This window comes from Copadichromis virginalis, linkage group LG20 (genome assembly GCF_057382275.1).
Source record: "Copadichromis virginalis isolate Kocher_CV1m ecotype Utaka linkage group LG20, C_Virginalis_male_GT1.1, whole genome shotgun sequence".
Lineage (NCBI taxonomy): Eukaryota > Metazoa > Chordata > Actinopteri > Cichliformes > Cichlidae > Copadichromis > Copadichromis virginalis.
The window spans coordinates 13,243,629-13,267,728 of NC_140637.1; the positions used below are offsets into that span (position 1 = coordinate 13,243,629).

At 40.7% G+C, this 24,100-nt stretch overlaps 1 protein-coding gene across 1 annotated transcript in view; it reads left to right on the forward strand.

Moving 5' to 3' along the window:
* LOC146684456 (plexin-A1-like) overlaps positions 1 to 24,100 on the forward strand; it is a 314,632-nt gene that overhangs the window by 187,022 nt on the left and 103,510 nt on the right. The window contains exon 10 of the mRNA XM_085444381.1: positions 17,232 to 17,432. Within this exon, the coding sequence (XP_085300507.1) occupies positions 17,232 to 17,432 (201 nt within the window). The remainder of the gene's footprint in view (positions 1 to 17,231; positions 17,433 to 24,100) is intronic.

Genomic DNA, 24,100 nt, shown 5'->3' on the forward strand with positions numbered 1-24,100 from the left:
GACAGATTGGAAATCCCATTTGTCCATATTGCTCAAGGCGAAACTGTCGACAAGCTTGTGGGATTTTGGGCTGTTTTTCGGTTGGGTTGCAAAAGGCGAAAAGACGGACAGTGGAAGTGGAAGGTTAAAGATATGCACAGGGAAGGTAAATGAAAAAGACACAAATGGCGGACGTTGCTGAAGGAGCAGCATTAGCATTCGATGAAAGCACGAGAAACACAGTGGAGTGGGAGCAGGACGACGCGAGAGATGCTTAACCATTCAGGAGATGAAAGGATACGTGAGGGTCGTGACACCACCCGTGGCTTGTGTCTCCTTAGTATCTACTCAATAATTCTATGTCATTTATCTCTCTGGCCTACTTTAATCTTTGCTTGAAGCTGGGCTGCTTAAAATGACTTGATTGAGTTAGAACTTTACAGCGTTTGCTTACGTTCGTCTTCAAAGCTTGAGCGGGAAATGCTGAGATGTCACTGATTAAGTCACGGAGGATTCATAGCTACTTAGGCACATGTCTGACGTCTGCTCATGGTTTTTCTCGAGTTAAATTTTGTGTTTTTGTTTAATGAACTAAGCCTGACAAATCCACAGGGGTACCAAGCGAGAGAAGTAGATAAACAGTTTGCAGCACTCATTTATTTTGCAGTCCAAACCAAACTGAACTGCTTTCCTGTGTTATTTTTTTTTCTCATCTGACCTCACTACTCCTTCATGCCAAAGGCTTAATGAACCTCACTCCACTATTGTTTTGAAGGCACCCGAGTAATCACATGTGCGAAATTGGTTGTGAAAGAATTTTGACAGTGCCCAGTCTCAGTGGGTAAATTTAATGGCCATCAGACTGTTGAATGGTGCAATGAGGAGTAGAAAGAGAGCAATTAACAGGGGTATCGCTACTCTTCAGTCCCATTATTCTATACTAACCGACGTTTTTAGCTATGAGCAAGAAAAAAAGATTCTTTTAAAACATTCTTCAAAATGAGGCTTTAGCCTAGGGGAGCCACATGTTTAATGTAGAAGCAGTCCAGTTTACAGCAGGTAGCCTGTGGTTATATTGATTTCACCTTTGACAGATCTGCCAAAGTGGACCAAACATAGTCCAAAGAAACTTGATTCAGCTCAGTTTTATTTATATAGCACCAAATCACAGCAATAGTCACCTCAAGGCTCTCTCTGCCGAATCACACTTCTTATTAATCTCTGTCTCTCTTCCACAGCATGGCTTTTGTCCTGTCTTCCTTCTCTCGCCCCAACCGGTCGCAGCAGATGGCCCCGCCACTCCCTGAGCCTGGTTATGCTGAAGGTTTCATCCTGTTAAAAGGGAGTTTTTCCTTCCCAGTGTCGCCAAAGTGCTTGCTCATATAATTGTTGGTTTTTGTCTCTGTATGTATTATTGTAGGATCTACCTTACAATATAAAGCGCCTTGAGGTGACTGTTGTGATTTAACGCTATATAAATAAAACTGAATTGAATTGAATTGGCACTTCATATTGTACAATGATACAGATAGTCGAAGGAGCTTGCAAAGAAAAGCGTCTGGACTTCTTTAAGTTACTTGAAGTCCAGACGCTTTTCTTTGCAAGCTCCTTCGACTACGATGACCTAGATGACTGAGAACCTTCACAGACAATGATACAGATAAAACCCCAACAATCGGATGACCCCCTTTGAGCAAGCACTTTGTAACAGTGGAAAGGAAAAACTCCCTTTTAACAGGAAGAAACCTCTGGCAGAACAAGGCTCAGGCAGGGACAGCCATCTGCTGTGATTGGTTTAGGGTGAAGGGTCTGTGGAAGAGAGCCAGAGATGAATAATAACTAAAGATTAAATGCAGAGTGCTGTGTAAACACATAATGTATGAAAAGAAGTGAGTGAAGAAGAAACGGAGTGCATCATGGGAAGTCCCCAGTAGTCGAAGGCTCTGCTTCCCATTCTACTCTGAAATACTCTAGGAACCACAAGCAGAACAATGTGCTTTATTTGGGTGATACAGTACTGTGAGGTCTTCATCATTCACTAAAAAACCTCTGATGAACACATTCTTGGTCTTGAATGGTAATGCTAATCACACCCGAGGGCACTCAAGTTCAACCAGTTCAGAGCAGTCTGTCTTTTAATCTTGTAAGATGGATGTAAGGTTCTGCTGTGGTGTGTCGCATTGTGCAGCAAAACTACACGGGATTTGCTGTTAGGACCTGCTGTTAGTGTCTGACTGCAGGTTTCCCTTGAGGTGAGAAGAGAGAGGTAATAAGTTGGTTTGATTAAAGGTAAAGGGGGTAATACAGCTGGATTTCGGGTTTTTGGTGGGAAAGTAAAATTAGGAAATTCCTCATTGATGGAGCCGTAATGAACCCAAGGTGTGACTTATGTTCATGCATTTAATTTAAGTATCTGCATTTCACTTCATAACAGTGAAGTCGATCTCTTTCTTTTTACCTCTTCCCGTACATGCCCCCATATCCCCTGTAGTAAAGGGCTGCGAGTGGGTGGACACACCAAAAGGCTTCCAACACAGTTCAAAGTGTCTTTTATTGAACAGAAGAGCTCCTAGACTGGTGCGATGGAGTGCCTGCCCTCCTTCCACCTGAGACTACGTCTGAGGAACTCGGTTCATTTGAGCAAAATAGATGAAAAGTTTTCCTGTTGAAATGAAGCACAGGGGGATGAGTCGCAAATCCAGAATAAAAGATGAAACGGGTCTGGCAAAGAGGAGCGATCGCTTTTAAAACTTTTTCTGGCCCCAGTGAATTTGCATACGAGATACCGCAGTATCTTTTATTGCGAAGTTTGCTGCGTTGTCTATTGCTCGACTCGGGACCTTGGGGGACCTGAGAAACGCATTCCCTCGTCCAAAGACTAGCGGAGGAAATCAACTCTCAGGAAGGTTTGCATCACGGGCTTTTCTGGTGACCTTGAAAGGTTTGGATGATTCTCAGATGGGTCACAGAAATCACTTATTATTCACTGGGTCACAGTCTAAAAAAAGGGGTTGTAAGTCAGTTTTTGGTTGGTTCCCACATGGCATGGAGCACTTTGTCATTTTCTTTTCACAAGATGAAACAAAATTCATCAAATTTTGATCCTGAGGGCTAAGAGAGAGAGACAGCGAGGGAGAGAGAACACAAGGCTGTACTTAGTGAGGCCATCCTGATCACTTCTTGTTATCTGTCATGTATCCACTGTGTCACCCACACACACACACGCAAACACTCAAACAGAGAGTGTGTGGGTCTTTTTTTTACAGGCTCCTATTGATCCACTAGCTGATGCTTATCATCTACATCCTCCTCTTTGACCATCCGGACTTGATAGCATCCTGATAGACACACAATCACACTTGGTCATCAGAGATAGCACACAGGACACTGCTATTCTAATGGAGACATGTGAGGAAGAGCCTTGTGCAGTTACTGGGGTAGAGCTCTTTTACAAGCAAACTCAGTATGCTGCAATATCTGCAGCTTGTTTTTTGTTTTCTGAAGAAAAAAAACAAGCTGGAGTTTAAAAAATGATATGTGTACATATATATATATGAATACAGAGGCACCAATCATGGCAGCAGAGGAACAAGCTCTAAGCAGATCCATAGAGGCTGCTGTCTACCACACGAGGCCAGACCCCAGTTGTAGGCTGTGCAAAGATGCCCCGAGACAGTCCAGCACAAAAACAATACAGTGGCTTGCAAAAGTATTCGGCCCCCTTGAACTTTTCCACATTTTGTCACATTACAGCCACAAACATGAATCAATTTTATTGGAATTCCACATGAAAGGCCAACACAAAGTGGTGTACACGTGAGAAGTGGAATGAAAATCATACATGATTCCGAATATTTTTTACAAATAAATAAGTGAAAAGTGTGCGTAATTATTCTTAATTATCGTAATTATCCCATTCTTCTTTGCAAAACAGCTCCAGCTCAGTCAGATTAGATGGACAGCGTTTGTGAACAGCAGTTTTCAGATCTTGCCACAGATTCTCGATTGGATTTAGATCTGACTGGGCCGTTCTAACACATGGATATGTTTTGTTTTAAACCATTCCATTGTTGCCCTGGCTTTATGTTTAGGGTCGTTGTCCTGCTGGAAGGTGAACCTCCGCCCCAGTCTCAAGTCTTTTGCAGACTCCAAGAGGTTTTCTTCCAAGATTGCCCTGTATTTGGCTCCATCCATCTTCCCATCAACTCTGACCAGCTTCCCTGTCCCTGCTGAAGAGAAGCACCCCCAGATGCTGCCACCACCATATTTGACAGTGGGGATGGTGTGTTCAGAGTGATGTGCAGTGTTAGTTTTCTGCCACACAGCGTTTTGCATTTTGGCCAAAAAGTTCCATTTTGGTCTCATCTGACCAGAGCACCTTCTTCCACATGTTTGCTGTGTGCCCCACATGGCTTGTGGCAAACTGCAAACGGGACTTTTTATGGTTTGCTGTTAACAATGGCTTTCTTCTTGCCACTTCCATAAAGGCCAACTTTGTGCAGTGCACGACTAATAGTTGTCCTATGGACAGATTCCCCCACCTGAGCTGTAGATCTCTGCAGCTCGTCCAGAGTCACCATGGGCCTCTTGGCTGCATTTCTGATCAGCGCTCTCCTTGTTCGGCCTGTGAGTTTAGGTGGACGGCCTTGTCTTGGTAGGTTCACAGTTGTGCCATACTCCTTCCATTTCTGAATGTGCTCCGTGGGATGTTCAAGGCTTGAGAAATCTTGTAGCCTAAGCCTGCTTTAAATTTCTCAATAACTTTATTCCTGACCTGTCTGGTGTCTAAATCCAATCGAGAATCTGTGGCAAGATCTGACAACTGCTGTTCACAAACGCTGTCCATCTAATCTGACTGAGCTGGAGCTGTTTTGCAAAGAAGAATGGGCAAGGATTTCAGTCTCTAGATGTGCAAAGCTGGTAGAGACAGACCCTAAAAGACTAGCAGCTGTAATTGCAGCAAAAGGTGGTTCTACAAAGTATTGACTCAGGGGGCTGAATAATTACGCACACCCCGCTTTGCAGTTATTTATTTGTAAAACATGTTTGGAATCATGTATGATTTTCATTCCACTTCTCACGTGTGCACCACTTTGTGTTGGTCTTTCATGTGGAATTCCAATAAAATTGATTCATGTTTGTGGCTGTAATGTGACAAAATGTGGAAAAGTTCAAGGGGGCCGAATACTTTTGCAAGCCACTGTATAACCAAGCGGCTGGTGTAGTATATAGGAATATCTGTAAATGGTAAATGAACTGGTTCTTATGTAGCCGAGCATTCAGAGCACTTTATGCAACTTGCCTTATTCACCCATTCACACATGAACTTAGATGAACTTGACTAAAACTATTTGCAAACCTTCAAAAGTTTATGTGTGAGTGATTGCAGTCAAACCAAGTTGGACCACAACTGTTTGGAGAAAGGTTGCCTCCCACCAGGTGACCTGTGCACACTCAAACTCTTGGCAACTACTTTTATACAAAAAAAAACTCCATACAGTCTCCAGCAACCACTTATTTAATAATCTCAAGGAAGTTCCTGCCCTACTTCTTCTCTAGTGTGACTTATAAGGGATAATAATCACTAGGTGTTACAACGATATAATAGACTAATAAGATTATTTGTGTTTTGCTGCTTCTTTCTTCTTAACGACAGCTTCCTGATGCTTCCTGCCAGGTTAGCACAAGTTAATGCGAGCTTCAGTAGCTGCACACTCTTGCCTGCGTCCTTTCCAGGGAAACAACTATTGTTTGGAACAGCAGAGCAAGAAGTGGTTCTGTAAGGGTTAAGGTGACTAGTGACAAGGAAGTGCAGTGCAAAAAAAAAGAAACATCATCTTCAAAATTAATTAGCCAAATATTTCCCAGATACCACTGCTGAATAAAGCAGACAGTAAAAGTCCAAGTGTTACATTGCTGAAAAATGCAGGTGCTGCACATATCAGAATACACACTAAATCAAATTGCCTGCTCCATCTGCACAGCATACGTTATTATTCTGGAGTGACAAAGCCCATGAATGGTATTGTAGAGCAGCTGTGCTGATAGATGTGTCCATAGATATCACTTTGTTTCTGGCCTTTGTTTCACCTTCGTCTTTGGTTTTTTACAAAAGAAGAGCTTCAGCATTCTGTGCACATGTGGCCTCAGGTTGTCTTAGTATATCGTGTGCTCTATGAATACATTTTGATCTGTCTTTTTGATAGAGATACATTAAAAAAAGCTTTGTTAATAGTGAGAAAGTGGCAGTTTCAAAATGAGGCCTCATGAACTGTTTGTGCATCTGTGGGATAGAAAAAGATCTGTTGAGATTACAAACAGGATCCATTGCACAGCTGGTGAGCAAGTGTGTTACTTTGTGTTACTCTCTAAGGACTTAACTATATTGGTGTCTAAAACTGAGACATTGCTCAACAGATGACTCTTCCTCTCCCTCCCCTGGGACATGCGGTCATCATATCAGGTCCTTTTTCTTTCTTTCCGTATGTGTGTGTAAGAGCGCTGGTCGATGGGGTCTCGCCCCTTCCTTTCTGAAATGGTTCATTGGACTGTAACGCTAATCCGCTGGGACCCTCTACACCACGATGACCCCCTCCCAACACTCACACACATAGACAAACACACGGGCTCCCTCATCCATCATACTCGGTGGCTGTCTGCGCCTCCGAGAGGTGACCTCATTGGTGACAGCCAGCAGCCAATCGGGGCTCTCGCCTCATCTCTGACATCACTGTAGATGTTTCCATCCTGATAAAACCAATTAGAAGTGAGGAAAAAAGGAAGTTTACGAAATACACTATATTGTTAGGGCTGAATATAGTAAAACAAATATCACCTTTATTACGGGTTTCATCCCTTCTTTGTTCTTTTAGTTTTACTATTTCTAAAGCAACAGGGTTATAAATACGTGCTTGGTGTTTCTCATTCTTCTCTGTATCCACATCACCGTGTTTGTTTTGGGAGCCTGCGCGATCTTCCAAGTGTTTCACCCTTAAGACATCTTACCCCAGCAGCCAATGAGGAGTGCGAGAGACAGATCGAGGATAACAGAGTATATAGAGAACGAGCAAAGGAAGGCTGCGGAGAAGAGGAAAAGTCAATAGGAAAATGCAGCGAAGCATCGTAGACAGCTGGAGTTCATGACTGCAGGCATCATCGTGTTTCAATAAACCACAGAGCAGGTAGAAAGTGGCGGGTGGGTGGATCAGTTCCTTGGAAGATATCAGGAGCAGAAGAGGAAAGTGAGGTTGAAAGAGACTAGGAGACAACAGTGGGGTTGGGATTGAAAGAGAAAATGATGTGTGACTAAGCCACTGGGAAATAAACACGACCTTGGATAAAACAAGTGCATCTAAACCCTTGTGGCTTTAATTATACAGGGCCTAGAGCTAAATCCCAAGAAACAATGGTGATATCTTAAGACTCTGCAGAATCTATAGTTCCAACTCAGACCAAAACTACGAATATTTTCTGTATTTTATGCATTTACACTCGTTACACCAGGTAAGTTGTGGGGTTTTCTGTATGTTCATTATTCTTAAGCACGATTTCTAAAGAACGTGTTCAGGGATTTTATTCAAATTTAGCACAAACAGTCACATTGACTGGAGTAGAATTTAGTGGTCAAAGGTCAAGGTCATTTGACCACCAAATTGGTCGATTCTACATTGATTGAAGTTTTAGTATTTCCTCTCAAATGACAGATCACCACGTATCTTATTTGGCTTATGTCAGCCTTACCTGCCTTCTCATGCTCTGTGATCACACTGCATGAATCTGTCTCTAAGCTCTTTAGCATTTGCTAATTATACACCTTTTTAGTTTGCAGGCTAATACTTTGCAGTCTTTGCACATTTTTAAAGTTTTAAAATGTTTACATTACGTGTAAAAAGATCTGGTTTAGTAACACTTTTTAATAAGGATTATTAATAAATTGTAACTTGGTAGTTGATTAAACTTTGCTTAATAGTTTTAGAGTCAACAGTTAATTAATAAAGCTGTGAACATGGTTTGTCCTTGTTTGTCCTTAGTTTGCAGGCTAACACTTTGCAGTCTTTGCACAATTTAAAAGTTTTAAAATGTTGCTATTTTTCATTGCAGTTTAATTGAAAGTGTTTGTGGAAGTTGTTAATTTTCTACTTAATGGATAAATATATTATGTGTGACTAAGTATAGTATGTTGACATATGCATTTTGTGAAGTGTGTCTCTTGTCCAGCTTCCTTCTCTTCACCCCTCAACCAATCACAGTAGATGACCGGTTCAGGGAGGAGGGGTTTCTTCCTGTTAAAAGGGAGTTTTTCCTTCCTACTGTTGCCAAGTGCTTGCTCAAAATGGGTCGTTTGATTGTTGGAGTTTTCTTCGGATTTGGGTCTTTGCCTTAAAATATAAAGCACCTTGAGTGAGTTGGTGTTATGTGAATAAAATTGATGGACTGAATTGAATCAAAGTACGTTGAGACAATCTTACTTTAGTTTGGACTATATAACTGAACTGAGTTATAACAACATGACAGTTCCCGGACTGTTATAGCTTTCTAATTCTCATGGAAATGTTTATTGATGGCTCTCCTTTATTCATGATTTTCAGCCACGATTTTTTTTATCTTGAATGCCGAAATAAACTGTGCTAAAATGATGGCAGACATTAATATCGTCATTATTTACAGCAGTACGTTTGCTGCTGTGGCAGTAAAATGTAGGCAGTGATGTCATTGGTGGTTTTTGTCCTTTAATAAGGACAAATTTCAACTTCTGCTAGTTTTTATCTATATACATCCTCCCATATGTCTACCTGTTAAATCAAATATATTTAAAAACTTGGTTAATGTTCTTCCTAAAATAAGTTTTGCAACTTAAAAAAAAAAAGGTTAAAGTCTGTGGGCCTACAGATGCAGCTGACAGAGACGTAATAGAGATTTCACACTGTTGATATGGAAGAGGAACTCCGATTAATTTCTTTCTGAAGACTTACCTTCCCACCTTTGATCACAGTATCTGTGTATTTGGCCCCAAGGCTACTGTAAGACACTCCACGGGCCGAAGCACTAGCTTACTGAACAGAGCCAGAGGGCAAGATTTAGCTTTGGATCAGTTTGTGCGTGCGTGTGAGAGAGTGAGTGAGATGATAAATGTGTGTGTATGTGTGTATTTAGTGCATATTCATCTAGATGTAACGCAGCCTGTGTCTCTGTGTGTCTGTATTACCAGTCTGGGAATTAGTTTGGAAAGATATAAGCGCTGTGTACAGCTCCCATGTTGCAGAGCTCCTCCCCTGCCTCGCTCTGCTGGGAACTTGACCTCCTTGACTCTCATCCCCCACTTTAATAAACGAGTGTATGGCTCCCAAGACCTCGTCTCGCCTCCATATCTCCTCCCCTCCTTCCTTTTAACTTCACCTCCCTCACCCTTTCTCATCCAGTGGTTTATCACTGCTCGTCCTCTGCATCACCGTTCTTCTCCGGCTTTTGGTGCAGTAAATTTGGATCTCAACAAGGCATTTCTCTAGTTGTTTTTTTTAGTACTGATACGCAGTTTTATGAATATTCTAAAAAAAATAATAACACTTTCTTTAAGTGTTAAATATTTGACATTTTCATTCATGTTTTTTTTAAATCATTATTTATTTTCTTGATCCTTTCAAGTATCCATCAACACTACACTGATGGTCATTGTAATGCTTTTTTAGCCCATTATATTATCATTATTAACATGTACTAATCGTCTAGTAAGTACTTCACATTCCTTTTAGTGTTCATCTGTTTCTTGTTCTTAGTGTGCATTACGTGTAAAAAGATCTAGTTTAGTAACACTTTTTAGTAAGGATTATTAATAAATTGTAACTGGGTAGTTGATTAAACTTTGCTTAATAGTTTTAGAGTCAACAGTTAATTAATAAAGCTTGTCTAATTGGCTTTGTTTAATTAGTTTTATCATTTATTGGGGTGTAACTGTAAAGATTAAACTGTTTATAGAAAAAAAAAGTGTAAATGGTTATGAACTAGTTTATCATAGCCCTGTGTTACACACCGGCCCGAAGCCGGGGTGCAACACAACAAAAAAATAAACCCGATACATAATAACGACAAACAAAAAAACACACCACGGCAGAATGACGAGTTTGGTTAATTTATTCACTGAACAGGTAGCGAGCTTCAGGGTGGGCGATGCCAAAACAACAAACAAAACACACTAGAAAGAAAAACAGAGCTAACTTACCTCCCACGATTCCAAAACAAAATACAATTCTCTAACCTGTCTCCCTACCCGAAACAGGAAAAAAGAGGGGAATAAAAGAAAACGGCTTCCCACCCCTACAGCTACCAAGCCCAGGTACAACCCTTTTTCAACATTAATATTGCAGCCCCGTGCAGTCACACGCCACGACGGTCCCCAGCCACACAGCTCACGGGGAACCAGGAAAAGTCTCCTCACTGGCCCAGTCCAACCCCTTTTGTAGCTGGCCTCTTTCCTTCCTCCACCAATGGGCGGCCTCCACCTGGAAACAAGCATCGCTGAATACAAATACAAACAATAACAACCCCGTACCACAAATAATGACCCTGGGTCATAACACCTGATAAGACGCATGTGTAAAAGCTGTTTTAAAGAGCGTATATGGACACAGGTGATTGGTGAGTCCATCAGACTGTGAACATGGTTTGTCCTCGTCCTTACCTGCCTTCTCATGCTCTGTGATCACACTGCATGAACCTGTCTCTAAGCTCTTTAGCATTTGCTAATTATACACCTTTTTAGTTTGCTGGCTAACACTTTGCAGTCTTTGCACATTTTTAAAGTTTTAAAATGTTTACATTACGTGTAAAAAGATCTAGTTTAGTAACACTTTTTAATAAGGATTATTAATAAATTGTAACTTGGTAGTTGATTAAACTTTGCTTAATAGTTTTAGAGTCAACAGTTAATTAATAAAGCTGTGAACATGGTTTGTCCTTTTCCTTTCATCTTTCACCATTCAGTCAGATTTAGGCAAAATAAGTTGCTTAGGGTTTAGAAAAAGATGCAGGCTGCTTGTGTGAATGAGATTGTTTGACTCTTGCTGCTCCACGTGCATCATGGAACCAACGCCAAAGCAATAATAACAGCAATATTTAGGAATGAGGACTGAATCACTGATCAGTAATGAACTTTAATAACTAAATCATGATATTATTTAGAAATCCTTAGGAACAAGAACCTCTGACACAGTGCGAACCTCTGCCAAGGCAGCTCACTCTCTGGGCAGCATTTACTGTTAAAGGAACAGTTTTGTATTTTGTATATATTCATTTTATTTCCTTTGTTCTTTTCAAACATAGTTACATACAGTAAAAGCACATGGAAAGTGAAGGCTTTTGTTATTTGTCAATTTTAATTGACAACACTGATCATGCACTTTGGGGTCAGCTTGAAGGAAAGACTTGTGTTAAATGTAAAAGTGAGGTCAAAGGTCAAATATGACATGATATTTGGATACAAGCTATGACGTGATATTGAGAATCCCCACATGCCGGTATCATTTCTGAAATGTTGCCAATACAACCAAAGGTAGTAGAATTTAAACCACAGTTGTAAAGATAAAAGACATCTTATTTGACCGTTTGACCTTATTTGAGGTCAGAGGTCAAATGTGAGATGATATTGACAACACGCACCACACTTGTGAGAATCATAGTTTTTATGTTAAGGCTTTTAGTCAATTTTCAACCAGTAAATCAGTGAGTTGACCTTGAAGACCTCGGTGGACGTAAGCCAAATTTTTAATAGATTAAGATGAGCTCACTCTACACCCCTGCAAGGCTTTATCAGAATTCATTCAAAACTTTTCTGAGTTATCGTGTTTGATAGCACGTATGCAAACTGGGGGAGGTAACAGTTGCACGTTGTATTATCTAAAATTTTAGGTGTATAATTGTCCTCAGAATATATATAGCTGTTGTTGTGTTTTATCAGTGCTGAGTGTCCCAAAGTGACCCATTATTGTAAATCACGTTCGATTTTTCTGTAGTGCTGATGGGAGGATGGATGAAAAATCATCAAACGTGCCTATTTCCTGCACAGCAATCAGCCAACCATTTTTCAGACACGTAGCAGATCGATCTGCAACTTTAGATGAGTGGTGACATGAACATCACTTTCATTTTGTTATTTGTTGGGGATAAAAGGACACCAGCGTGGGGTCCACATTAGAGTAGCACATTTGTGTCAGTGTAGAACTGTAGCATGAAACATTTCTTGCTGACTGGTAATAAAGTATCACAGTGTCTTACTTGATACATTACACTGGCTATGATAGGTTGCGTATAATTCCTGAAGTAATTATTTTTATCACGCAAACTACTGATCTAAACTTCGATGCTTGTTAACAGTAAATTGCTGCCGTCTAAAGCTTAATTTACTGATACTTTCCAGTCTGTTTGCAGCACCTATTATAGGCTGTTAGGCCTAGTTTTCTGATCCATTTATGCCTCCAATTTTTGTCTGAAAATTGCATTTGTGATTGGTTTAAATAAAGATTGCCTGATGGATGTACAGTTCAACCGTTTCACAAGCAACACAATCAAAGACTGAGAAACAAAGCAACAAAGGGAGAGAGAGCGCTACAGAGAACCTAAAGATCAAGTGTGAGCGACAGGAAGAAAGAAAAGGGAGGAGAGAAGGAGAGGGATTAGAGGAATCCCCCAGGTAGAGAGATTGTTGTGTCTCATTGTGTAGAACCGCTCCGCTATCTGATGCAGACTCAGCTCTGACACCTGTCACCACTCCTAATGAAACAGCTCCCACAATCCTCTGCTCTCCAATCTTTTGTTCATTCCCGCCCTCCTTTGTGCATGTTTCCCTCTCTTTTTTTTCTTTATTGGTTTGTGGAATTGTGCGTCTTTGTATTCTATATGTAGACCCTATGTGGGGAATGCCTTTGTATGTTTGCTGAGGGATGTGTGTGCATATCTGTTCCTCAGAGAAATGTTGCGCTGTGCTTTTTAGTCTGACTCTGGTGCATCAGCAATAAGGAACAGACCTCAAGAGAGAGAGAGAGAGAGAGAGAGAGAGAGAGTGTGTGTGTGTGTGTGTTGCTGAAGCAATAGGGACCAGTGAGGGCAGCAGGGAGGCACAGATGTGAAGTGGCATGCATTTGTGTGTGTGGGTATGTGTGTGTTTGTAAAGATTGGAACAGATGCCTGATTGTGGTCCTTATGATGATGACAATGACTCTTGTTTCATCTTGTCCAACCCCAAAATACACTACTTCCCTTTTCTCTTTTTAAGTTTTATTAGATTGGAGCAGGAGTTCATTAGGAGCCAGTCACTATGTATGAATGCTTAAAATTACAACTGTCAGCCTGACTAAATGACAGCCTGCTTTACCGGGCTCCATGGCATCGGCTTGAGCAGTTCTCTGTCTTCTCCCTTTCTGATTTCTTTCCCAATGTTCCCTGTCTGAAGGGGGAAAAAAACCCGTTTGTCCCCGTCTCCTGCAAGGCTTTCAGTAGTATATCCTGTTTGAACCAGCCACACCAAGATGGGGATACTGTGGCCATAAAATGACCACAAATGGTCAGCAGCAATTCATAGTTTACACATGACATCTGAACTACTGGGCAAAAACAGTACTGGAGTCCTTTGCTCTCCAGCCATCATTTGAAGATCTTCAAATTTAACAGATAGTTAAAATGCCAGATAGTTACTGTGCATGATGCATTAATCAACATTTATTTACAGCTGCCAGAAGGCTGTAGAGTATGGCACCAAACTGTGAGCACAATTCTTCGAACCTTGCCTTACAGACCAAATCACACCAGTCCCTGCTTCTCCACAGCATCCCAGGCTGTCAGTGGTGGCTCAGTTATTCTGACATTGGAAAACTACTTGGTCAACTTTACTGTTATCACAAGACAATGTGACAAATTAATGCTACCGGAGCTTATGCTCTACACTCTAAATGTCCCAGTCAACAAAACGTAACATTTCCGTGTGGTAGTTTGTGTAATCTAGCTACGTAACACTTGCGTTTGCTTTAACGATGAACAATTTCTTGTTCTTTACCTCCCACATGGCGGCGTTATTTACCCATCCAGATCAAATGTATCTGTCATGTAGCCGTGTATGGTGAGGAGTTCTCTACAAATACGTAGATGTCACCAAACTGGAGCTTTGGGAAAGACGTCACCAGTTTCAAGGATTTCAATAAAGCTGTCAGGGCAGAATATGACTCACAGTCAGCAAAATTCATAGTTTCTTGTCTTGCAGTACTACCAACTGTCCACTATTGGTCATTATGGAGTGATGTTTTGCCCCTTGGGTAGGGAGTCAGTGACATGACTGAAAACTATGGATACTATCCATTAAACAGATAGGCTTTGATGTTTAAGTCATGGTCTCTTGGTACTAAAGGGACCCACAATATGCCCCTTTGAATCCCCCCGACTCTATTATACCAGTACCAGCAACTGAACTATTGATCCAAGGCAGGACGGATCCATGATTTCATGTTATTTACAACAAATTGTCACCCTGCCATCCAAAAATCGTAGTGGAAAATAACAACTGTCTATTGTTAAGTTCAGGTGAAGTTTCCTGTTCTTACCTGATACATGTGGCACCTGGTGGTGTTCCCTTGCTGTAGCCCACCTGCTTTAAGGTCAGATGTGCTGTGTGTTCAGAGACACTCTTCTACATACCTTGGTTGCAACAAGTGGTTCTTTGAGTCACTATTACCTTTCTTTTTGTTCAGTTCTCATTTGGACTCGAGGATTTTTTTGCCGAGAGAACTGCTGCTAGATATTGCTATATTTTCGGTTCATTTTCTGTAAACCCTAGAGATGGTTGCACAGGTAAATCCCAGTTTTTGAAATACTCAGACCAGCCAACAACCAAAGTCATTTAAATCACCTTTAAATCGCCTTTCTTCCTCATTCTGCCAATCAGCAGGTAGTCTTGACCATGTCTCCATGCCTAAATGTTGCTGCCATGTGATAGGCTGATAAGATATCTCCAAGAAGTAGTTGAATAAGTGTACCTAATATTGTGGCCAGTCAGTGTAAATTATCTTCAGTAAGAACATGTAGCAGACACAGATAATAGAGGTTTGTGCTTAAAATGGCTACTTGTTGTAGTTTGAGAAAGATGTATATGATAACAACCTTGAGTTTACCGGGTGACATTTTTCTTTAAGTAAATATTTAGATGATAGAGTGTGCAAAAAGCCCTAACACCATCTGAAAGGAGCACCATAGTCATCACAATCTCCTAGTTCAGTTGTGATGAGTGGGGAACTTAGTTGTAAAAACCGTTGGAAATGTTGACATGTGTTTGTGTGACTAACCTTTAGAGCCAGTCTAAAAGAACTGCAGTTTTTGGCACTTCTGTGGTGGCTTCATTTTTCAGTCACTGGAGATGACGTTGATTAGAAAGTAATTTACAGTACGGGAGAAAAACCAAAACAATTAGCTCCAGCCTGCTAAAAGCTCAGCGCATTTGAATGTAAACACACTTTCTTGCTGTGCGTGACGTTCCCAATAGCACCTAGTCATTTCATTCACTGCAAAATAAATTTTACGGCAGCTTTAAGAGCGTTATTAACGACACAACATAATGCCTTTCAGAGTTACACTGGGAAGCAGTACAGCAGGTCATAATTACTTTATGCTTTCCTCGTTTCTTGTCATCTTCTTTTCTGCATCGTGCAGCTTTCTTGTTCGCTTCTGAGTGTTTTATCCGCTCTTTGGACTCAGGCCATAGAATTTTGAACTACATGTGCGATGAATGCGCTGTAGATTCACTCAGCATAAGCCCGTATGGAGTTGGCGCGAGTCACCTCTGGCTTTGAGTGTGCGCCATATTTTTGTGAAGGGAGCTGAAGAGTCTCTTGGTGCCATTATGTCCAAATTTCTCTCCTCTTTCAGCATCCTCTCTGCCGTTCCCAGGCCAATCTGCAAGTCATTACTGGTGTTCCATTAGACAGTGCCCCAGCACAGAGCAAACTCATTCCGAGATTACTCTACAGACATTGAGGCTGCCAGTGTGCTTTCACTTCGACTATTCATCCCTGGTTTAAAATAGCATGCAGCTCCCACTGATTTATCAGCGCACATATAAACGTTTGCCATCCTAATAGAAAAATTATAGCTCGCTCGATGGCGCTTAAACTGGAATAAAATTTCATTTAGACATTGTAGTTGGGTTTTTGGATGGCCTTATTATTGTTTACCCCGATCGCCAGATGAATACCGAACACATACTTTAAATGTAATTACAGACTTTATGATTTTGCAAAAGCACTTTTTTTAGCCTTTCACACTGCACACAGTGTCTTAACAAGTCAGAGCTTTTTCAGCATGTTAGAACAGTATATTATAGTTGAATCACTTTAGCGTTTTTAGCAAGCTGCTTTCATCGGGAAGGAAAGTGTCCTAGTGATGGAGCACGTGGCTTAGAAGCAAATGAAGTGGCACCGGTCCTCAAATTTGGATATGATGACATAACTGGATCTCATTTAAACTCAAACTGATAAAAACTAATTGAAATACATACATACAGCCTCACAGTCATGTCCCCTCTGTAATCTGTTAGACCTTCGTGTGTTTTACAGTGCAGCATGGTGGAATTAGTAATGTCCGTGTTCCTGGGAGACGCTGCCTCCGGCTCTCAATTTTGTCCACACAGAAAGAATTAGAATATCCTTTGGTGGATTCTTTTTCCGGCAAAAACACATGCCTAATATCCATAAAAGCCTCATTAATATGGGGAAGGGGGTTGGTTCCAAAATGGTACTCTTTATGACAAGTAACTGCTACGTTCAATATTCCGTGTTTCATAAATGGTGTGGTGGTGGTGGTGGTGGGAGGAGTTGGATCCTCAGGAGTGTTGGTAATTTGTAAGCGGAGATTTTAGGCTGGTGAATTTTCAGTGAGAACAAAGGAGGCCGGGCTGCATGTGGAATCCTGTCTAATGGGGTTGGGTGCTCTTAGGGAGAAAAAGAAAAGGTTTCATAATTACGGTCATCAGGGAGTTGTGACAGATCCTGATGCCATTTCTAATTCATAGTTTTGATTGCAATAAAGAGTCATTTTCCATATCGTGGATCATGTTCAGTATGTCGTTTTTGGGGAGTTTTTTGCCATTACTTAACAGCTTTTTTTTCTCTGGATCTGTGCAGCAGCAAGGTGTTTCGCCCAGATCTGCAATTTAACTAAAATGTTCTGTCACATTCTCTGCTTATTATTGTCTTTGTAACTCCTTTTTTCCTCACCTCCAGGAGTGCCCTCAGATCCTGCCCTCCACCCAGATCTACATCCCTGCTGGAGTTATGAGGCCGATCACCCTGCTGGCTCAGAACCTGCCCCAGCCTCAGTCTGGACAGAGAAATTACGAGTGCATCTTTCACATCCAGGGCAACACGCACAGCGTCCCGGCTCTGAGGTTTAACAGCACGAGCATACAGTGTCAGAAGACCACGGTAAGCATTGAAGCACACGCATATTCGCATGTGGGGAGGCGAAGTTTCCCAACACTCATTTCTGGACAGCCGTGCTGCTGTAAACCAGCGATGTGGGGCAGGAAGACTGGCAGTAATAGACTGGTAGAGCAGAGAGCTGAACTGAGGCATATGGCCACAGGGACTGACTGTCGCAAAAACCACTCTCTCTTCATTCCCACTCCTCACTCCAGCCTCTTAGCCTTCAGTCAAACTGTCAGCACTAAAAGGGGAGCGACCGCTCCGGCGCTTTTAATTTCCCAGGCTCCAATCAGGGCAGGAGGCAGAGGGGAGGCGTTTTTAACGACACCAATTATGACTTAACTTAACGAGACATATGATTAACATGCAAAGCGCGCGCCGCGGCACTCACTCACTCACGCTGATAGGTCCAATAGCGAGTCCTCTCAGTTAAAAAGGCAGCAGGAGCGGCCGTGTGGCGCTGGCAGCTTTGCGGGGCTGCCTTTTTTTTAGCCTGTCACACACTTGTCAGCGGCTGCGGGTCATTTGCCGACTTCTGCATCGCCACTGGGCTCGAAACACGACGCTGATTTGCGGTCGCTTGCTGTTTTTGAACTATACAGCATCGCCCACTTTCTCTCCACAAAAGGAAGAAATTGAGCTTCAGTGCTGTGATCCTGGAAATCGGTCTGCCTCTGATGTTGGATGGTGACACAAAAAATAGTTCTGGGGTATAGTATTGAAGTTGATTTGCAGATCGTAATGATGCCTCCTACAGTTCTTTTGTGCTGTGGAAAGGTAATTTGCGCTTATATAGTCACTTGTGTCTCTATAATTGCTTCATGCAAGTGAGGTTCTTTTAGATTTGGCTTTTTGAGTCGTTATTACTGGTTTCTGGCAGATTTGTCCTCGGTGACCCGATAGTTGAAAGCCTATTGAATAGAGCATGAGCAAAAATACTAATTGCTGTGTGTCTGCTTGAATATTTAAATGACCTGGTCAATGTCACAAGCTTTCTTTTGGATTCAAATTCATTTCGAAATTACTTTTACATTTCTTGGAATGAGTTGAGACTTCAATTGTTGACATTATAAGACATTTATATCTAAAAATGTGTTATATGTATAATGGTGATTATTTTTACTTTTCATGTTCAGCTAAATAATAAATATTACCCCACAAAATTCTGTCATCAATATATTAATGAAAAATAAAAAGTAAAATTATTTATTTTTACAGCAGTAATTTGTTTTCAGAGGATTAATGATACAAGATTCAACATCGAGCTAGGGTAGCTAAGCCAGACATTTGGTTGGTATCAAAATCTGCATTTGTAACTCCATCATTTAAAAAAAAAAATCCCAACACCAACAACTGAAATTCATCACAAACCAGGACAGAGCTATCACTGTGCTTTACAGATGCTCACTGTTGGACCTCTGTCCTGAACTCCTCCGTTTATTTCTGGATTAACTACCACTTGCCACTCATTTTCAGTTCAGTTCTGTGATTAAAGAAAACAAAAGAAAGAAACTGAAGAAAATGAAAGAAAAAGCAGGCAGTGTCCAAAGAAAACATTCAAAGGACCTTCAGAGAATCTGGAGAACTATTGATCAAAACATCTTTAAAAATTACACAAAAAAGTCCGGCTCCAAGGAAGGAAAGGAAATGAGGCGTGGCTCAAGATTTTACACAGCACCAAATACATTTTACATTACCTTTTTTATTGAACATAATATTTCTATCAAATGCAGTGGATACAGATTGTTTACAGCCTGTTTCATGGTTATTAAATGTAAGTATTTAGCATATATAAACATGTAATTTAGGCCTTGTAGTTTATATATTTTCAAACGTTTAAGTATTCTCGCATAACGATTATGACTTTTGATGTTTGAGTTTATCTGCTGTCACCATGAAATTACTTGGCTGGTTGGTGTGTAACATCCTGTTGCTAAACAGGTTTGCCTTATTAGTATCTTTAAATTTGTTTCCCTGTTATCACCGTGTGTTACTGGCCATTTGTCCATAAATTTCAGTCTAATATTACCTTTACCTAATGTCCCGAGCTATTACTTGGTTAGTACTTGGGTAATTGCCTGGTACACACTTCAACTTTTGACCCCACTATTTTCACATTTTTAGCTCTAATAAACATCGCTGCTCTTTGTTGTTCAAATAGGATGGATATCTGTTATGGTTTTTCTGTTCACTCTGTGTTCTGAAAGCCTCCCACACCTCTGAAACCAGCACTTACTCCAGGAAATAGCAGTTTGCATCCCTAGTGTTTGATAGACTTGGATACGTTCATTACTACACCACTACTGCTGCTGCTGAGAGTTGCTGATTCTGGAGGACAGAGACCTTTCCTCAGCAAAACTATGATTCACTGGCAAAACCACATGGATATACACACACACGCGCAAACATACACACAAGTAGCGCTTATCCGCATGCATTTATTTTTTCACTCCTCGGTGCACTTTAATGTGTTGTAAAAATCTCAATGGTATCTCTGGAAGAGTCAGGAAGCATAGTAAAATACAGGTCTCAACACAACTTTGCAGCTGTTGATGAAGCTAGACATAGGAGGCCGAAATGTGTGTGTGTGTGTGTGTGTGTGTGTGTGTGTGTGTGTGTGTGTGTGTGTGTGTGTGCGCGCGCGCCTAGTGAGGAATCCTCCATTTCTCCACCTCCCCCCCGCCTCTCAGCTCGTCAGGTGGGACTGTGATAGGATCCAATTAAGGGAGCTGTAGATAAAATGATGATGAATTGCAGTGGTGCGGTAGACTGACGGACACAAACATACGCACACACTCAAACACACATGCGCCGGCCCGGCAAATGGAAAAAGAAGGAAGCAAAAAGACAAAGAATGAGGGAGCCAAAGAGGAGGTGAGGGAATTAGGGGGAGACAATGACGATGCAACAAATTGATGGAGGAAGTGAAAAGAGGGGAGCGAGAAGAATAAAGAGAGACAGAGGACTAAGCTCAGCACGCAGACTAAAGGGAAACAAACAAATGAGGGAGAAACAGATGGAGACAGGATGTATTTGGAATATAAAAGATGTGCATGTTTGAGAAAGTAATTCTGAAAGAAAAGGAAATCATGAGGCGTGAAAAAGTGAAACTGCTGAGAGTAACTAGAACAGCAGAAGGTGGAAGGACATTTGGGACAATAGGGATTGGTTACAAAGTTGTTCAGCCATGCAGGGCTGGTTTTCAGACATATCTATTCAGCTCAACAGTACTGTACTCACACAGCTGTGTTAACTGTTTAAGGAGCTGTGGCAGTTTAAATGTCGCAAACTCGCTTTGACAAAATAAGTCATTGCAAAACTGGTATGGCAAACTATATATAGCCTTAGTAAAATATCTGCATGCTTACACTCTTAGATATAGGGATAAAGGACAGCCTTCAGTCTTCCTGATCCTTTTGTTCTCCAGTTGCCCGCTGGGTTTTCTCCAGCTTCCTCCTACAGTCCAAAGACATGCATGTTAGGTTAGTTATTGATTTGAAGTTGACTGTAGCTCCAGATTTAAGATACAGAGAGCTCTGAGTTGTTTTTAAGGCTAGAATAGCTTTACAAAATCCAGTCTATTCCCATGTGAGTATAGATTGAATTGATCAGTTGTTCTACGATGATATTCAATTTACAAACTGCAATTACAATTGCAAAGCAAAAGCAGTGCCAATACCCTCTGTTAGTGTTACAATGGCAGTACCAGCATGGCAATCACTGATTTTTCTTAGTCGCAAAGAAGTTGCTGTCCTGTTTTTCTTGTGTGACTGAGGAGTTTCAGGGTACTGCACCAGTGGCAAGCCATCTCATTACTAAAGGTACAGCTGATTAATGCACAGGGGCTGAACCAAAACAGAAGCGTTCCCCAGCATAGAACTAAAACAACATGCTGAAAGACAGTAAAAAGGCTCAGCTAAAGTGCACATAACTGGGGAGATCTGTGGCTTTTCCTTCACAACACATAAAGTCATTTGATATATTTTAATAATGAAATATGTCGTGGTACAACTTTCATGAAATTTATAACTTTTAAACACACAGGTGTTGTCTTTGTTCCAGGTGTAAATGTGTGTGGGGTTTGCTTTACTGTGATTGCATAGAAAAAAATGAGAATGGAAACATAAATAGAGAGAATCACCAAACAGAAGATCTATCTGTGATTGAGAACCTGCACTCCGGCTAGCATTGTCTCCAGTATTCTCTGTAGGGATTTTGTGTATATGTATCACAGCTGGCTGTGACTGGGGTAGTAGAGGGTAATAAATCACAGAGAAAATTAGCCAGCAGTAGATGTACACTCATCCATTCAATCTTACTGTCTCTTTGTGCATTATTTAGCCCCTCACCAAACACTGAAACATTGAACTTGCATACTCAAATACATGAGGGACCTGCAGTATGCGTTGGTGCACACTGAAATATTCACAGGAAAACACATGGTAGCGTGCACATTCGCACACAGGTGCAATGCATGCAGGCTGCGAGGATACCTACTGGTTTGTTCATGGGCAAACACACACACACCCACGCATGCACACACAGAGCCTCCCCAGGGGTTTGCAAGCCTAACGTGAAGCAGACATATGGAGATTCTCCACATGATCCTCTTCCTAATCATGTGGAGCAGACAGAGACTGTAGCATCAGCAACAACCAGCAACCTGCTTTACATGATTTATTACACTGACACACATAGGCTATCAAATGTTGTGTGTGTATAGCTGTGTGTATTATCTTCCTGCTATAAGTATATGCATCTGGCACAGTTCTGAGCAGCACAGTAAATTTTGGGAGGATGACAGACTGTGTTCAACTGAATGTTCACGGTCCACAAATTGGGCTAGCCGTAAGAGAGGGGGAGACTTTTCCTAACTTTCACAAACCTGTTATAGAGTGCACAGCTAATACCTTTGCAGTGCAATGTAGTGTAATGATTTCGTCCTGCAGTGGTTTATCGTAAAAATATTTTTGAAATGCAACTAATTTGCTAAGCTAATCACATTTTGGAAAAGTAATGGGTGTGTCCTTCATTCACAGAGGACTGTAAGGAGTGGCAGAGTAGGTGTTTTAGTAGTAGTGATACTGCAGTATGGAAATAAACTGTTTCAACCTAAAAACTTGCGCTGAATATCTCACACAGGTAAAATAGTAAAATATGCTTAAATCAAAAATAAAAGTCCTATATGAGAAAAATTGTCTCGTGATTGCTAATACCATTATATCACTCCATATTACCGTAGTACTTATTGCTTTATATACAGTAGTCAATTTTTCGACAAGTAGTGCCTGGTCTAATCAATAACAATACATGCTATGTTTTAAGTAAGAATATACATGCATATATGTATATGGAATATAATAAAAGATTTTTAAACACTACCTCCTATTTAAAACTGATAAGTATAAAGCACTCCAAAATAAAGTATTTGTATGTAATTAACTTACTGCTTACTTAGTTTGTTCATTTTTGCAGATTATATATTGTTATTTAGATCTCTATATTATTTTAAACCACTTTGGAGGGGTTCAGTAAAAAGAAATGCAAGTAAAGTTTTATTTTTAATCTTTTTCTGATTATTTTTTTGGAGTTAGATCTACTTCACTTACAAAAGTTTCAAATTTAACAAACACCTACTTCTTAATTTTCACATAACTTTAAGTGAGATCCATAATTGGCAGTTGCAGCTCAAGTTATTGTGCTGGATGCAGTGAAAAACAAATTGGATCACTTCTGACTTTCAACTTGAATGAAAACAATAAAGAGGAGAGTTACACTAGACAAAGTTCAGTAAGATGGCAGGGCTTTGTGTAAAACCCCCACTTCAGTAATGAGTAAACCAACAATCTGTAAACCTACTGCACCCATATTGTCACAGGTAAAATAATCTAACATTAAAACACCCAATTGTCCACGCTTAACTAAGAGTAAAGCACTGTGTCATTAAACAAACGGTGCAGTTTAACTGAAAAACACAGCTCCATGGGACTGGCTACTCAACCTCCACAAACCTCCTTGATATGCACCCCTCAGGATCCTACAATAACTATTGTAAACTCCAGGCTATAACAGTTGTCAGCAGGGCATTACTATGATTCTGTGCTCAGTAATATTGTTTTTATTGTAAAAGGTAATGTTCCAAGCAGTGAAAATATTCATCTAGTTGGCAGTTCCTCCCACTTATTATGTTGCTACAAAATAAATTAAACAACATATTGTTTGTTGCCCGAGTATGCCTAAAAAGCTTAGTTTGGCTACATAAAAACACCTTGATAAAGAAAAAATGCACAATGTCTTGTGTTTTGAGGAGAAATACTTTTTAAATAAAGATGACAACTAAACAATTCACTGTACGGATACAAACTTGATTTTATATTGGTAATAGCTATTTTAACCTCAATATATATACAGTACCTCACATATATATATATGCGCACACACACACACACACACATATATATATGAACATACACACATATACCCGTTTTGTTCAGTAATCACACTTTAGTTACAATTATGTCGTTACTTGCAAGACAGTTACCTACACGGCAAGTGGGTCGGAAGAAACCAAAAACATCAAAAGTGTCTTTTCCTTCCTGCACACTTGGGCTACAACAAGCTGATTTCAGTTTATGTGGAGGGAGGACAACAATGGTGGAGGGGTGTTA